This window comes from Meleagris gallopavo, chromosome 3, assembly GCF_000146605.3.
Source record: "Meleagris gallopavo isolate NT-WF06-2002-E0010 breed Aviagen turkey brand Nicholas breeding stock chromosome 3, Turkey_5.1, whole genome shotgun sequence".
In the NCBI taxonomy this organism is placed as follows: domain Eukaryota; kingdom Metazoa; phylum Chordata; class Aves; order Galliformes; family Phasianidae; genus Meleagris; species Meleagris gallopavo.
In genome coordinates, this window is record NC_015013.2 from 89,343,347 (window position 1) to 89,359,862 (window position 16,516).

The 16,516-nt window shown below is 39.6% G+C and overlaps 1 protein-coding gene across 1 annotated transcript in view; it reads right to left on the reverse strand.

Annotated features, from left to right (window-relative positions):
* Positions 1–10,683: 10,683 nt before the first annotated feature.
* COL22A1 (collagen type XXII alpha 1 chain) overlaps positions 10,684–16,516 on the reverse strand; it is a 136,868-nt gene continuing 131,035 nt past the window's right edge. The window contains exons 51-53 of the mRNA XM_010709391.1: positions 14,106–14,151; positions 10,831–10,905; positions 10,684–10,736 (exon numbers count right to left, since the gene is read on the reverse strand). Of these exons, the coding sequence (XP_010707693.1) occupies positions 10,684–10,736; positions 10,831–10,905; positions 14,106–14,151 (174 nt within the window). The remainder of the gene's footprint in view (positions 10,737–10,830; positions 10,906–14,105; positions 14,152–16,516) is intronic.

A 16,516-nucleotide genomic window follows, 5' to 3' on the forward strand; every position in this document is an offset into this window, starting at 1 on the left:
TCTGTTCTGACATTCTTCCCTTCACAGGAAAGTAAATCCTGGCAAGAGCTAAAAAAATCTCAGGTAATTAGGGATATTTTTAGGAGATGACAAAATTCTCTGTCTCCAAGGCTCTTCTACTATGGTGAAATTACCCATATCCATTAGGGCAGTATATCACTGCCCTAATCACGTTACGAGAGGTGATGTTGTGCACTGATGTTACCACAGAATCACAGAATGCTTTGAGTTAGAACAAACCTCAAAGATCATCTAGTTCCAACCTCCTTGCCATGGGCAGGAACAATGTACAATAGACAAAGTTGCCCATAGCCCTATCCAACCTTGTGCTTGGCCCTGTTGAAGTTCACAAGGTTTACATCGGCACCCTTCAAGGTGCTGGTCTTTATGACATGCTGGCAAGGATGTAGCCAGAAAGACCTTTTCCTCTTCTTCAATGACCAGTTATTTCTGTTGATTGGCACTACAAGGGCCAACATCAGAGCAACCAGATGCTAGATCTTCACATTGTCCCAGCATCCCTGTGAGGGCAAACAGGACTCAATTGCTTTCTTGTGGTATTATAGACTGAAGAGGATGTTATGACCTTCCTCATTATAAATGATTGTGAAAAGGGGGTGGAGAGCAAGTCTTCTCCTGGACGGTCTTTCTGGCTCTCTCTCTCCAAAGATTTTCAATGGTTAGGAATTATTTTTGCACTGTTTTATTACCACATAGTTCACCTTTCCAGCAAAGACAGAGAAAGCAGAACCTTACATTCTGCACAGATATTTCATATCTCATATCTCATATCCAACACTCAAGAGTTTAATTCAGCATCAAGATACAGCAGCTGTTATCTGACTTATTCCCAAAATATCAAGGTCTGCATCTTTGGAGGAACAAACCGAAGAGATTTACTTGCTTTCCATAAGGCCTACATCATGTAGTGTGGTGAGAAAATGTGTTGCATAAGTCATTAAAAATTAATTTACTATAAATTACTAGCAGATTGTAGGGGAATTTTGGAATTATAACATTCTCCAAAGCCTATAGATTAAAGGGCCTCAGGAGTGTTCTAAAGAAGTTCTTGATATTAACCATTTGCTCTTTGTTTCCACAGATGGTACAGTTGAAATTCAAGCAGCACTTCGTGATGGCCTGACTCTCCTCCCACAAGATCCACTGGACTTTATGGTTTCACTGAGGAGAGCAGGTAAGAGTGTAAGCTAATAACAAGTCTCTGCTGAAGATCAAGGAACAGCTCTTACAACATGAAGAAACTATCTTCCAGTAATCTTTGTATCTTCTACATGTTTACTCCATACAGTGGCCAAGAGGACATTCTAGATGGTCTCTGTTTTATAACCATAATAAAGCAGATGTACCACGATACATGTTGCCACCATTCAGGCTGTTAGTTTAGTGATCCTGATTTGTTTTCTTGGCCCCAGCAAAGCAGCTGCAAGCCACAACAGTCTCATGCAGGTGCCAAAATGAAATTAACCTCAGCTTGAGCATCAGATCATGTTTGGATTAGCAGAAGCAGGATTACTGCATGAGGGATATCACATAGTTATACTTCAAAATGTAGCAAGCATGGGGAGACAGTGAGGCAGGTGAGCTGGAGGTCAGCAGGTTGAACTACAGAGCTACTCTGTACCGCAAACATCAGCCTATAGAAATAATCACTTCATACTTTTACACAGGAAAAGAAAGATAACACTTCAGGAAAGATAAGATGAATTAAAAATGAATAAGAAAATGAGACCAAAGAGAACATACGAGAGAGAGAGAAAGAGGTCAAAGCCAATAGGCAAGTATGTGAATAAACAATCACAGACACACACAGCAAGAGAAAAGGGATGCTGTAATCCAACCTGCAGCCCGTTGTAAAAACAGGAAATAAATACACATCTACAGCAGCAGCTCTAGAACAGCACATTTCTACACCAGATCTCATGTTAATATCGTGCCACTTTATCTGATGCACTGTTGTGTTTATTTACATCAGTTCACTCTTTCCTCCTAATCAGTTTGCCTCAGTTTTCAGACAGTTGCAAGTGGCATATTGAATGACACTGAAAGCTGGTTTTGACACCGAACTCTTTGCCTCGTTACTGCAGGCTTTTCTGTGTTGAAGTCATTCCCCATTTTCCCATTGATGGACATCTGGCTTACTGCCACAGGGTCTCTTTGAGCTCCTTTCTTGCTCCAATGATTTACAAGATTAAACGGGTTCATTACTCCTTTGATGTCCTTGTATGCCTGATAGGCTTGCACCAGCTGAACCTACCGAGACTATTTGTATTAGGTTCTGATTTTAGTTAGTTCCTCTATTTTGAAGCCCTCTTTTGAGTTTCTTGGGAGCTAAGTTGCCATGTTTCCCTCTGGAAAGCCATAAAATAGACTACCATCACCCCTTGAGGAGTGGTGGGTTCCACACTTCTTTGAGTAAAGGTTTTGCTGACAGCACAGCGGTCTCAAGAGGATTCTACAACTCTACAACTCTACGAGACAATAGATAAATATTTATGAGAATGGCAGACTGGCGTAACCAGATAAATTATGCTGTTTCTCATGCAATTCCTACTATTTCCTTGAACAAAAGGCTAGGATTTTTTTCAGGGTGAGAAAAGGTACCAAAGCAAAAACACTGTACTAGAACATAACTTGCTAAATTCTCCTTGCAGTTCTTCTATCTGAGCTAAAGGAAAACCCCACCAACAGGTTATTCATGGAATTAAAGTACTCCCATTAATTTTAGGTGCTGTGATCAAGGTGCTGTGATACTCAGTCCTCAGTGTGATTTCCCAATTATAATGTTGAGATTGGTCCTTGCACAGTCCAGAGACTCCTGGAAAGCCATACTGAAAGGGACTTCCTAGAATTACCTCCATTTGTACTCCAGCTACCAGCTCAGAGAATGAATCCAGCCCACAGCAAAGTCCACCAAGTTTCTCCAGCTCACAGATAACTGACTCTTGGACATAAGGTACTGGTCAGCTCTTATTTTCCCTACTTACTTCTCATGGAGACACAGCAGTTATAGCCAGATGTACTTTTTTCAGGAAACAGATTTCAAATCACTTTCCAGATCCCTAGAGAATGGAGATCATTAGCACTTAAGGAAGTTCTGAACACTCTTCTCCTAATTGTATATGGGTGACTTCCTAGGAAGAGTATAGGGGAAGGAGGAAAGACGACACACTATCGATCCTCTTTCTGTTATCATTGCCTTGTGAGCGGTGAATGTGACAGCAAAGTGAATCATAGAATCATAGAATCTCTATCTCATGAGGGATGCTCCCAAAGTAATGCCTCCTATTTTATCATGTTTGCCCACAACACCAGAGGCAGATGTTGATGATATGGCAGTAGAGATTGAACCTTCCCACCAATATTCCATTACATTTTGCTATTGTGTGACAGATGGCAGCAGAGGGATGGTCTGACAAAATGGTGTTTGACATGGAAATGTGTGTGAAGCAAAGCTATGTGACTGAATTCCTCCATGCGGAAAAAGCAGCTCCCACTGACATTCATCAATGCTTATTAATGTTTCTAGAGACCAATCAGTGGATGTGAGCACAGTGAGGCAGTGGGTGGTATACCTCAGCAGAGGTAGCAGCTACGGTGGTTCACTTCTGTTGGTACACATTTTTCATCACTGGCAAAAATGCATAGCTAATTGTGGTGCCTATGTTGAAAGATAGTGTTCTGTAGCTGAGTCTGTTTTATCAAATGGAGTTACTGTGTTCATTATATCTGCTGTAATTTCCATGGAAATAAATAAGAGGCATTACTTTTGGAGAGGCCTACATATATGCGGCCCAAGACAGTCTGGCTTCACTTAGAATCATAGAATCATAAAATCACTTAGATTGGAAAAGACCTTAAAGATCATTGAGTCCAACCGTGACTTAAACTACCTTAACTAACAACCCTCTGCTAAATCATTCCCTGAACACCACATCTGAATGGTTTTTAAACACATCCAGGGATGGTGACTCAACCACCTCCCTGGGGAGCCTATTCCAGTGCTTAACACCCTATCTGTAAAGAAGTGTTTCCTGATACCAACCTAAACTTACCCTGGTGCAACTTGAGGCCATTTCCCCTCATCTTGTCACCTGTCACCAGTGAGAAGAGACCAACCCCACTCTCACTGTAAGCACCTTTCAGATACTGGCAGAGAGCAATAAAGTCTCTCCTCAGCCTCCTTTTCCCCAGACTAAACAGCCCCAATTCCTTCAGTCTCTCCTCGTAGGGCATATTCTCCAAGCCCTTGGAGACTTGTTGCCCTCCAGCACCTCAATGTCCTTTCTTGTACTGAGGCCCAGGCAAGCAAAAAGGCTGGACACCCATGATATCATCCAACCATTGACACAACACCACTATGCTCACCAAACCATGTCACTCAGTGCCACATTTACCCTGTTTCAATGCCTTACCACACTTTCTAATAAGAAATTTTTCTTAATATTCAACCTAGCTGCAGTGTGGCAGAGAAAAGCTCCATCTCTCTTCCCCATCTCTCATCCAAGTCACAGCTACAATCCTGTCCTATATATTTGATTGTATCATTGTGGATGTAGATAAGCATTACTAGTGCCTATATGAACAGCCAGCTTCAAGTTCACTGCACATATGCAGCCTTTGCTGAATACTATGTCTGTTCATCTACTGTCTGAAGTCAGTGATCCACTACAGAGCCCTGCAGCTATTCATGGATTCACCACTTACCTCTCAGAGGGATTCCCAAGGAGACTATGAGATGGACAATACAGAGTGCCAAATACTAAGGGAGAGTGAAATGGCCGTCACATTGTCACAATAAGAGCACTTCTGTCCCCTGAGGAACATTGGTTAATGTGTTCCTTCTGTATGTTCAACTGCCTGGACACTCTACTTTCCTCCTGCTACCACATGGCTTAGTGGGCAAACATAAATAGCCCTATGAATATTATAATTAGCTGGTGACTCACTGGCATCTCTGGAATGCAAACTCTGTCTGGCAAACCACAGGATACTGGAGACATGCTGACAGTTAAACAAAGCCATTGCAGTCTATAATTGCAAGCTACTAGTTTTACAACCAGTGTCTCCATAGTAAAATGCCCAAATGTCCTTTATAAAGCTATATCAAAACACAGAGATCGTACATAACTTTGGCATTTTGCTTGTTTGTGCACAACAGTTTCAGAGATGGGGATGAGAGTCAGGCAGCTGAGATCAATGTGTGGTACAACCTATAATGCAATTTCTGCTGTTCATCATACACTCTTGTGTATGTGCCTTTTTGACCCAGGATTTAAGAGTCAGGGCTTTGATGTTTCCTCCTTGGCCCAGTAACACCATCCAGTGTGGCTTGTATGTGATGCATAATGTCATGTAGCAGTTGGAAGTATCTCTCCCCAGAGTTAATCTTTCTCAGCATTTCATGTGAATTATCGCAAGTCATTCTTTTCTTCCAGCCAGTATCTGCTGAGGAGTGCTGTCTATCTGGTAGAATATGTTGAAGAGCAGAGCTCAGCTCCTTTGTAATTATTGAGATCATCTAGATTACTGCAATCAAACCTCACATTCTGCAGGTCTAAAATAATTCAAATAGTTCAAATGTGAAGTTTTAAAACCCCATGAACTATAATTCATTTGCAATAGCTTGGTATTTTATTTGTTGTTTCAATGCAATATAATTGTTCATAAAAATACACAAGGGATACATCTTTAGGGTACAAAATGATAATGTGTTTTCCTGCCTCGTCATGATTAGTAGTAGGCTACGATCCCTCGCTAAAGGCTGGCGGAAACAAAAAAACAATATAGTAATATAGGAGGGATTAAGTCTAACAACTGCAGTTTTATTTTGCATATTTCAGGGCAGATGAGACAAACCCTCTTTCGTTTACATTTCCCTTCTTGATTAAAAAAAAAGCAACAACTATGAATGGTACCCACTAGGATGCTGTAAGAACTTCATTTTAAAGCATTGCTTTAATATATCAGAATTTCTGGAAGAGAAGAAGTGTTTATCTTGTTATCCTAACCAGATTTCTCTTTCTCTTTCAAAATTCCTAGTGTTATTTCTAATTTCACATTTATTTTCAGAATTTACATCTTGTGAACTGTTCAGCAGATGCTTCTTCACTTTACTGCCAAAATTTGCATCAGTAGTACAGTAAAGCTGCCTATATATTCCCGCCTCATGCAATCCTATTTCATTGTGTCAGTTCTCAATGGATGCTATAGATGTGTCTTCTCGTTTAAATGCTGTGATACCAGAGGGTCACAGAGTTTAGCCCTCTGCTATGAGAAGTAGCCCTGTTCACTGCTCTTTATTTGTCTCCTTTACTACTATTTTGCTGCTTGTACCAGGCCTTTATATCTCTGACAGTTTTAAACCTTCCTCTAATGTCTTACCTGAATGTGTTTCTTAAATTGCTGATATCCATTTTTTAATGATACACTTTGTCCTTTAGCTTGAGTGATTCCCCTAATCTCCGTCCAGCTACTTCCCTGATCTATTTGTGGAAAGCAATCATATCTCCCTCTTCCACCTGCACACGGTAAGAGTAACCAAACTCAGTTTTGTAATCTACTGAAAATAGTCTGTCTGGCTTCTGAACACAGTATTAGCTCCTCAAGACCAAATCCGTATTTCCTGAGCAAAGGAAATGTGATCACACTTTTCTAGATAAGCTGCAGCCAAAGCCCTGTCCATTCGCATAATTTCCTCCCTATCTCTGTAAGACCTACTCTACCTTATCCTGCTTTACCTTATCCAGTAATGACCTTTGCCTTTTTCTTTAGCTGTATAACACTGTGGCTTACAAGAGTCTACAAACTAAGACACCACCAGTTTTGAGAAAATGGATTTATAGCACAAATTCCTGTTCCTGATCTTTAATTCCCCTAACAGGTAATTTCAACAAATAGTCCCAAATCAAATGGAAAAATTCCCAAGCTTTTGAGGCAAACCAGTTCTTTCCAGATCATCCCTCTGTACTCAGCCCTGGTGAGGCCACATCTTGAGCACTGTGTTCAGTTTTGGGCCCCTTACTACAAGAATGATATCAAGGCCAAGCAGAGAATCCAGAGACAGGCAACGAAGCTGTGAAGAGTCTGAAGCACAAGTGTTATGGGGAGTGGCTGAGGGAACTGGGATTTTTCATTCTGGAGAAAAGGAGGCTTGAGGGAGACATTGCTCTCTGCAACTACCTGAAAGGAGGTTGTGGCAAGGTGGGAGTCAGCCTCTTCTCCCAGATAACAGTGATAGGATGAGAGATAACGGCCTCAAGTTGTTCCAGAGGAAGTTCAGATTGGATATTAGGAAAAATTTCTTCTCAGAGTCTATGGTAATGCATTGAAACAGACTGCCCAGGCAGCTGGTGGAGCCACTGTCCCTGGAGGTGTTCAAGAAATGTTTAGATGTTGTACTGAGGAGTATGGTTTAGTGGGCACAGTGGTGATGGGTCGATGGTTGTACCAGATGATCTTAGCGGTCTTTTCCAAACTTAGTGATTCTATGATTCTATTCCTGCATGACAGCCTGATCCTAATTTATTGGATATTAGAATCATAGAATCATAGAATGGCCTGGGTTAAAAAGGACCACAATGACCATCTAGTTTCAACTCCTCTGCTATGTGCAGAGTCGCCAACCACCAGACCAGACTGCCCAGAGACACATCCAGCCTGGCCTTGAATGCCTCCAGGGATGGGGCATCCACAGCCTCCTTGTGCAACCTGTTCCAGTGCATCACCACCCTCTGTGTGAAAAACTTCTTCCTAATATCTAACCTAAATCTCCCCTGTCTCAATTTAAAATCATTCCCCCTTGTCACATATTCACAGAGAAAATATGACTTTTGGCTTGTTACTCTCTTTCCTAGAACTCCAACATTATTATCTCCCTGCTAGCCAGCTTCTTACTCACTTTACAATGTTTATTTATCTCTACCATTTTTAATTTCAGCAATGATTTTCAATAAACTACAAATTGATAAATGCTCGCTGGAATCCAGATAGATTAAATCAACTTATTTCTGTTAATCTACAGAAAAAATCATCCATATTTTGAAGAGAAAATACCAGTTTAGTGTTTGGTTCTCTTCCAGCTCATAGAATGCTTTTAGAAACAATTAGTCTTCTGATTGTGGATGTACTTTTCAAGCTGTATCCCTGCACTCACCCTCAGCATTAACAAAATCTCATGCATCTGCCACTGCTCAGTCACGCACCTGACTCCCTTCATATCGCAAAATTTGTCCTTCTATAGCCCATGTTATGATTGAGCCCTTATTCTTACGTTTGCTAAGCTACAATGACTCAATTCACATTCACTTAACTGCAGACACACATCAAGTTGTTGGTCGTGCTGCAACTTATATGTCGGTATGGTATACAAGAAGGGGCTGGCACTGGTGATGTTCTGTGTGAAACAACTGTCTGTGACATCAGCTGCTGCATTATTTTCAATAAAAAGACAATAAAAGAAAATCCCCAGGAAGTCTTTTCTTCCTCTTAGTTCTGTGATCACTTCCCTGTCTGAGAAGAGTGAAAGGTGTGTGCTGCAAGAAGTCTTTTAACGCAGTTTTCCCTGCCCTCAAAAAGAGATTTATTGCAACTTCCATCTTACTGGGCTCCACTCTGTGTCAACTTAGAAGCAAGCTTGGACAGCATGCAGCTGTGAAGTGCAGTGCTAGGAGTCTGTTGGACAAGGTTCAATTTTAGCTATCCAAATGGAGTGCAAAACAGAGGCATTAACTGAAAAGCTTTGAATGTATGAGAATGGGTTAACAGAGGAACTGCCTTCCACTCTGTGCTGTCAGCAGTAAATCCATAGAACTCTCACAATGCTCTCGCAAAATGTTCTCACAGGTGTGAGGCTGTTCCCCAAAACTGAAATTCAGCATACAAAAGCCCTTCAGCAACAACTAGCAGCACAATACATTCCTTTGGAAAAGTATATACTGCACCTTAAACCAATGGAATTTTTCCAATTAACTCTAGAGAATGCAATGATATTCTGTTGGAATTGGACCCAAGAGCCTACAGTCTTCCAAAACAGTTACAGTGAAAGTAAGGAATATATAAATAGTGAGAAAGCATTTTGGTCCTGTGCCGATCCATCTCCAGCAACACAATGACCCTAAGCAGACCCAGAACTTCAGTTCAGTATTGTCCAGGTAAAAGGCAAACTTTCCCTAAACATAAAGTGCAAGAACAAAATGAAATCACTGTTGCACCATGTAAGAGCAATCAGGAGCCTTACACAAAACCTCTTGTTTTGATGGAGAGTGGACAGAGATGTTTTTAGTCAAATATAGTAGCCATGTTATTATTGTCATTATATGATGAGCCTTTATGCTGAAAAGACATCTTTAAAGTTCAAATACTGAACATTGATGTGCAGTCTAGGATGGAAGTGAGATTCAAAAATTAAAGGAAAAGTAAGTCAGAAACTTTACATAAGAGCATACTTACATATGCAGATATACATGCATATATGTATATACTGTAGTAAAAAAATCATGCATCAGATCTGAAGTGGAATGTTTGTTCTATTCATTTCTCAATGGAAGATATGTTTTTGAAAACAAATAAAAGGATACAGTGTATCAATTAGCACATGAATTAAAATTCTACTCTGATTAAGACAGAGTAGATGCTGACAACCATTTGCAACATCAGCTTTGTGGAAATCATCATGTAGAGATGGTCATGTGAGAGGGATACAGTTCTGCTCTTTTTGAGCAGCAACTTCCATGACAGATTCAATCAGAATCAGTAGGACTAACTGTTGAGTAGCTCTACTGTTTACACAGCCATGTGACTGGAGGACTATCAGAACAGGTTGATACAATACCCAGAGGTGGACAGCTGTGTATCTGGGGTCTGTAATTTTGGATCTAGCAACCAGAAAAAGTGTTACCACTCAGCATTATCACAGGCACAAGTAAAGCCAGACTGCAGCCAAAATAAGCTTCCATACAGAGTTGAACTGATATTTTGTGCAGGCAGTGCAAATCCCCCCCAGTGAAAAAAACCCCATGAAGTGTAGCAGAGCTGTCAGACCTTTACCATTTCTATTCATAATCAAGTTGCAGAAGAGCCTCCTGCTTCTCACTGCAATTTTTGGGTCAGGCAGAGATATTCAAAGCACATCCCTGATGGAAAGATTTTCTCTGCCGACAGCTCAAACTGTATATGGGGGTTAGAAAAGAGGCACAGCCTTTGCATACATCTGACATGTTAATTCCTTTAGCTGCCTGAAAGAATGTATCAGAACTCAAGGGAAAGCAGAGATCCCAACAAACCTGCTTTCCTTTGGCTTTCTCACTAGTATTTCAGATGAACTCGTTCTTTTGGGGATTTCTCTTTTCTATATCTTTTTGTGTTTTCTTGTACACTCACACACATATATATAAGCTGTACTTCAGTAATAATTGCCATTGGAGTTTGACATCCTACAGCAGAGATCAAATAAATGGACATTAAATCTCACAAAAACTTGAGTGGTCAAAAAAACCCACCCAAACAAAAAGAGACATCTCAAAGGCTTATTGCTTTCTTCTATCCTCTACTCTAAGTTCCACTAGATTTTTAATTTGCTGTCATATGAAAGAAAAAAGCTTGTGATTATTTTTCTGTTCATGGTCAACAGATGGTCAACTCTTCATTGTCAACTATTTTCCTGCCTTACAGTCCTACTTCTCCATCACTGAAAATGTTCTGGATTAAGAAAATGCCAGCTAAAAGAGATAACATATAAGAATATCACACATGAAACATACAATTACACTATTTCAGCTCTGAGCTGTACAGTAGAAAAGTATGTCTCTTTACCTGGAATCTCATCTGTCTCCCCATTAGTGTGCTTGAATCGATCTCCTTCCACGTGGACATTTGGACACAGAACATCTGAAAAACAAGAGAACCAGTACAAAATTATCACAGGTTAATGAAATAGTTTATAAGTTACAGAGCTAACAAAATTTGATTTACTGAGTTTTGTCCAATACTTCCACATGGTCCCACAACAATAATTCTGTTTCCTGTCTCTACAAGCCCTAAATTCCTTTCCCTTATTCTATCCAATAACCACAAACTGAGGAAGAGACCCAACATGCTACGTCTGGTTTTAAGCTACTTTTTTATTGACTGGACAGACAAGAAGCCAAACATAACAAATGACCAGAATCTTCCTCTAAGCTAGGACATTACACTGGGTTCTCTCTTTCAATGTTCCGTAAATCTTAATGGAAGTCACTGCAAAAGTCTAAAATACAATTCTACTGTCAGATTTGGTGAAAGTTAATTTCTCAGTGCCCAGCTCTCACTGCAGAGCTGCTCAAACTTATCAGAGAGGACAGCTACTAGTTGAAATAATCCCAGCCCTAACTAGACAAAACAGAGGCAAGATGAGAAATGGAATCAGGAGCACAGATTCCATGGCTTCAGTCACACAATGGTCCCATAGCTAACTAGAATCAGAGACAAAGTGAAGCCCAGTCTGTAATACCTTACTGAACTGTGCTTGGTTCCCCTGTCCTCTTCTAGGGCCATGACTGTTTACGTGTCTGTGTTCCTTGAGTTTGTTCAAACATCAAGTATGAGAAAAACTTTGAAGAATATTTAGCCCAAGAAAAGGGTTTCAAAGAAGATTTTGAAAATAAGAAGTCATTTCTCATACTTCCAATCAGTGTCAAAACCATATGCTTTTCTAAAGAGATCTGCCTACCTATTCACTGCTTTCCTGCCATACCACTGAAGTAGCATTTATTTATGCTTTGCTTTACCAAATCAGTAGATAATTGCACAATTGTAATCAGTGAGGTCAGACAGCTTAAGGAATCAGTTTAATGAGATAATAGAAATGAACCCCTAACTTAGGGGCTCTCTGAAGACTTTCTACAGCAGGACCACTTTGATCTGTGTTTGAAGCTACATCTGAAATTGTACTGTAAGAATGACTTTTCTGAGGATGCTGCCAGCAGTCCGTATTTCTCCTTCCACCTCCAGACTCTCAACAAAAAAAAATATGATATTCCACAATGTTTGGTTAGGCCTAGCAATGAAATAAGATATTTTTCCTGTTCCATTGCACTGACGAATTTTTAGAGACCAGATTATCAGTTGCAGCTGAGGTACTCTAAGCTCAAAGGAAGGGAGACTGTAAAAGCCATTGCCAAAAGCCCCAAAAGCCAATGCAGAAATCAGAAGCAGTTGAATACAACCACCCACTCCTCTGCTGCAGCAGAAAGTGAGGCCAGAGAGCAGTTAGTCCTGCTAGTATATGTCAATCAGAGCATTTAGAACTGGGGCAATTTTGTATCCGCACAGCAGTACCAAAGTGCCTTCACTCAACTAAGGGTCTGGTGCTGAATAGTTCACTCAGGCAAGGAGTTTGCCAATACATTTAGAATACCTCAGCCAAATTCCTATCGGAGTTTTGGGATGATTACAAGCATGCTTACATATCTTTGCCAAGTAGAATCATACAATCAGATTTTTATTGGTCTACCCCCAGAGCTGCTGCTTCTCAGATATTATGCAGAGGAGTCACTTTTTTCACCACACAGACTCTAGAATGGTTTGTGTTCGAAAGGACCTTAAAGATCCTGCCCTCCAGTGGGCAGGGCTGTCAACCATTAAATTAGGTGGACCAGGACCCTAACTAACCAGGCCTTGAACATCTGCAGAGATGAAACTTTGACAAGTTCTCTAGGCAGCCTGTTCCAGTTCCTCACCACCCTCAGTGAAGAATGTATTCCTTACGTATAACCTAAACCTATCTTTTTCTTCTCATTTAAAACTGTTACATCTTATCCTACCCAGACTATACAATCTGGTGAAGAGTGTCTCCTCATCTTTCTTGTAGGCCTCTTTTATGTATTGGAAAGCCACAGTAAGGTATATCCAGAGTCTTCTCTTCTCCATGCTGAACTGAACAAGCCCAGTAGCCTCAGCCTTTCTTCATAGTAGAAATGCTCCAGCCCTCTGATCATGTTCACGGCCATTGTCTGGACCTGTTATAACAAATCTATGTCCTATGTTTGGAGAGGTAGATGCAGTATCATATTAGGAATTACAGAATTATAGATTCATTAAGGTTGGAAAAGGCCACTAAGTCCAGCCATCAACCACTGTGCCAATTCAGTCATGTCCCTCAGTGCCATATCTACCCTCTTTTTGAACACCTCCAGGGATGGTGACTCCATCACTTTCCTGGGCAGCCTCTACCAATACCTCACTACTCTTTCTGAAAATAAATTTTTCCCAATATCCAACCTGAGCCTCCCCTGGCACAACTTAAAGCCATTACCTCTTGTCCTGCCAAACCAATATGGGTTGATGCACTTCATGTACATTCTAACTATTAGTCTCTAGTGCTCCCAGGTGCCTGGTGTTTTGAAAGCCAAAATATTTCATTCAAACCTGTTTACATCTTCACATTATCAGGTGAAACCATCTGGTTCTTTCTCCTACTAAGAGGTCTGTACAATTTCTCAACATAACAGGGGAGCTCTACTCTGACAGGAACACTTTAAAAATTGAAGATTTGCAAGAGCCCAAGTTAAACTACTTTTCCCTTTCATAACCAAGCTGTACTGATAAAAGATTTGCTGAGAAGTATCAAAAGTCCTACACTGTATTGATGTTCTGGATTTATTTATTTATTATTATTTTTCTAAGAAATTCTCCTAAATAAAGAATAAATAAACAGAAAGCATGAGTAAAATCATTAAAATATCTTTCACACACAATGTCAAGGACTCCTGAGAGATATAAAGAGAGGAATAAAACAAGCTCAAACACAGATGGGTACCTCTTCATGAAATCAGGAACTAATGTCAATTGTAGACATATAAATTATCATTCCAATCTTAATGACATTACAAATCCCTCCACAGGTCTATGGCTTTCTAGCAGGGAAATAAGTTTGGACTAGCAAAATCTTCCAGGCTTTAGCTGATATATTTGAACCAGGATTATAAAGCAAACCCATATGCCTGGCCTTGATACAAAAAAAAAGGAAATACCCACGACAATAAAATAATCTTTTCTTGTAACTTTGTCCTTAATATCTCTTATTACCTCTTAAAGAACTGTAGCCTCACTTTGGCCTTCATTTACAAGTGTCTTGTGCTCCTTTCCTGTCTGTTCCTAATGTATAAGAAGAAACAGCCCACAAGGGAAAGAAAATGACTGTAATGCTTGCTTTCCAGCTACAAAATAATTCACACAAGCATATAAAAGATTAGTGCTTTATTATCTAACTTAGCAGATCTTGCATCCAAAGTAAGAGTGTGCCAGACTGAAAGTACATCAATCAGTCACAACTAACACCATGTCCTGGCACTGTACCCAAGGCTGCAAAGAGAGAAAAGGGAGGACAAAAGCCCTTCCCTTCCCTTGAAGTCTTTCAACAAGATCCCCAATAAAGGTGAACATTCTAACACCAAGAGTGCTTGTACCCGATCCTTCTGCAATTGCCAGGCCAAACTTTGAGCTAACCCTTGTGGTGCTTTGAGAATTCCTCAGAAGGTTTGCAGCAATGAAATCCAGCACCAATGGCAGAAAGAATAATGAAGTATGCACTGCAACTACGTTGTTACTTACATATTTTGTTCAAAATTACTTCCTTATCCTCTATCTTATGCATTATTCCACCAATCCTTTGTCCTATCTGCAAATTCTATCATCAAATATTTTACACTTATGAGCCATGCAGCTCATGGAAATTTGGGAGAATGTCAAGATATCAATATATTCCAGATATATTTACAATTAATCTAGAAATGATTACTTTCTGCTGATATCTGCTACATGAGATCAGTCAGTTCTTAATCCACCATTACTTTTTAAAGCAAGTGTCATTCAGTAGGCTATAACAATACCTAGGAAGAAATGCACTGTACCTGGGTAGTTACTATATGAACCAAACTATAGCTTCTCACATAAAGGAATAAATTGTGTTAGAGATGACCTCTTTCCCATAAAACAATAATCCCTGAATAGGTACATAATAATTCCCATTCTTCAATATTTTCTTCACTGGTTTCTCTATCAGTGCTTCTGATTGTTTTTTTATTTGTTTGGGTTTTTTTTGTTTTTATTTTTGTTTTTAAATAAGGAGATCAAGCAAACCATTTATGCATATGCATATACTTAAGTGTAACTTCATTTTTTAATAGAAATTCATTATCATCATTCCAAAGGCTATAGTTAGTGTTACACTTGGCAGCTAAATGTTTTCCCAGGTATCTTTCTTCTCTCATAATATTGCTACGCTCTAGTAGTTCACACTCGCCAGTGAGGACTCTATGTTTTGTTGGGATAACTGTAGATCATTTCCTTCCACTACAGATAGATTCCTCAACAGCTAACTTGCTGAATGTACGATAAACACTTGATTTTCTCTAGCTTCTTTTTTAACATTCTTTTTTTCAGAACTCTTTGTGGATCCCTGATCACTCCTTCAAAAAAGTGCTCAGTCATTTCCTTTCAAAAGGTGCTCATATATCTTACAGTAACAGTGCACCCAATAGAGTACTATTGTTTTTCATGAAATAAGAGAGTTGGGACAGGTATTCACAAAGTTTAGCTCAAGGGTAGAAAGACTACTCTCCCTAGATTTCCTCTACACTAAAAAAGAGAGCCTTCATTTCAAAGCAGAAGCACCAAGAAATGGTTCAATACATTGGGCACCGAAAAGTTTTTATCTAATCTGAACTATATTAGTATCCTGTACAGTTGTCTTGAAAATCAGATTTAAGATGAGACGCACCACTCTTTGGAGATATCCTTCTCTGCACTGAATATAGGCAGATTACACATCTCTTTTGCACTGGATGCTTTATTTTAAGTCATTTAAATTTAGGTGAAGCACTCTATCATAGTATCCTTAAGAACTTTAAGAAAATGAGGTTCTCTGTCCCACTTATTGTGATGGTGATGTCTTCCTCTGAATCCTGCTAATCACTGGACATGTTGACTTGGTATGTCTGAGCTTCTTGGTTCAAGGAAACATAGTGTAGTTTTCTGTAAGTGAAGCTAACATTTTTTATTCAAGAAAATCATACTGAGATTTTTTTATGATAATGAGTGATTTAAGCCTCAGTTTTACATTTCATCCTTTAGCCTACTCTCTATGAAAAAGTCCCAAAGCTGTTAAACATTTTAAAATTAAAAGAGGCAGTACATCTTAGAGAATATACTCACTGTAAGACACTTGTCAAATCAGGAGCTTTCACTAGTACTAAATTAGCATTAATAACATATTGATGCATAACTGTAACAATAGGGATAGACTTATAGAAAAGAATAATGTGAATGATCTGATAGTTCAGCTCTCTTTGCCTCCAAGAGTTTTTAAAGAAAAGTGAAGGAAAAGGGGAAGAAGAAGGGAAAAGCAGAAGAGAGACAATAGAGCAAAGAGAATGGAAAAGTGATGAGAGAGATTGATGAGAGAAAGGCTGATGAGAGGAAGGAAGGAAGGAAGGAAGGAAGGAAGGAAGGAAGGAAGGAA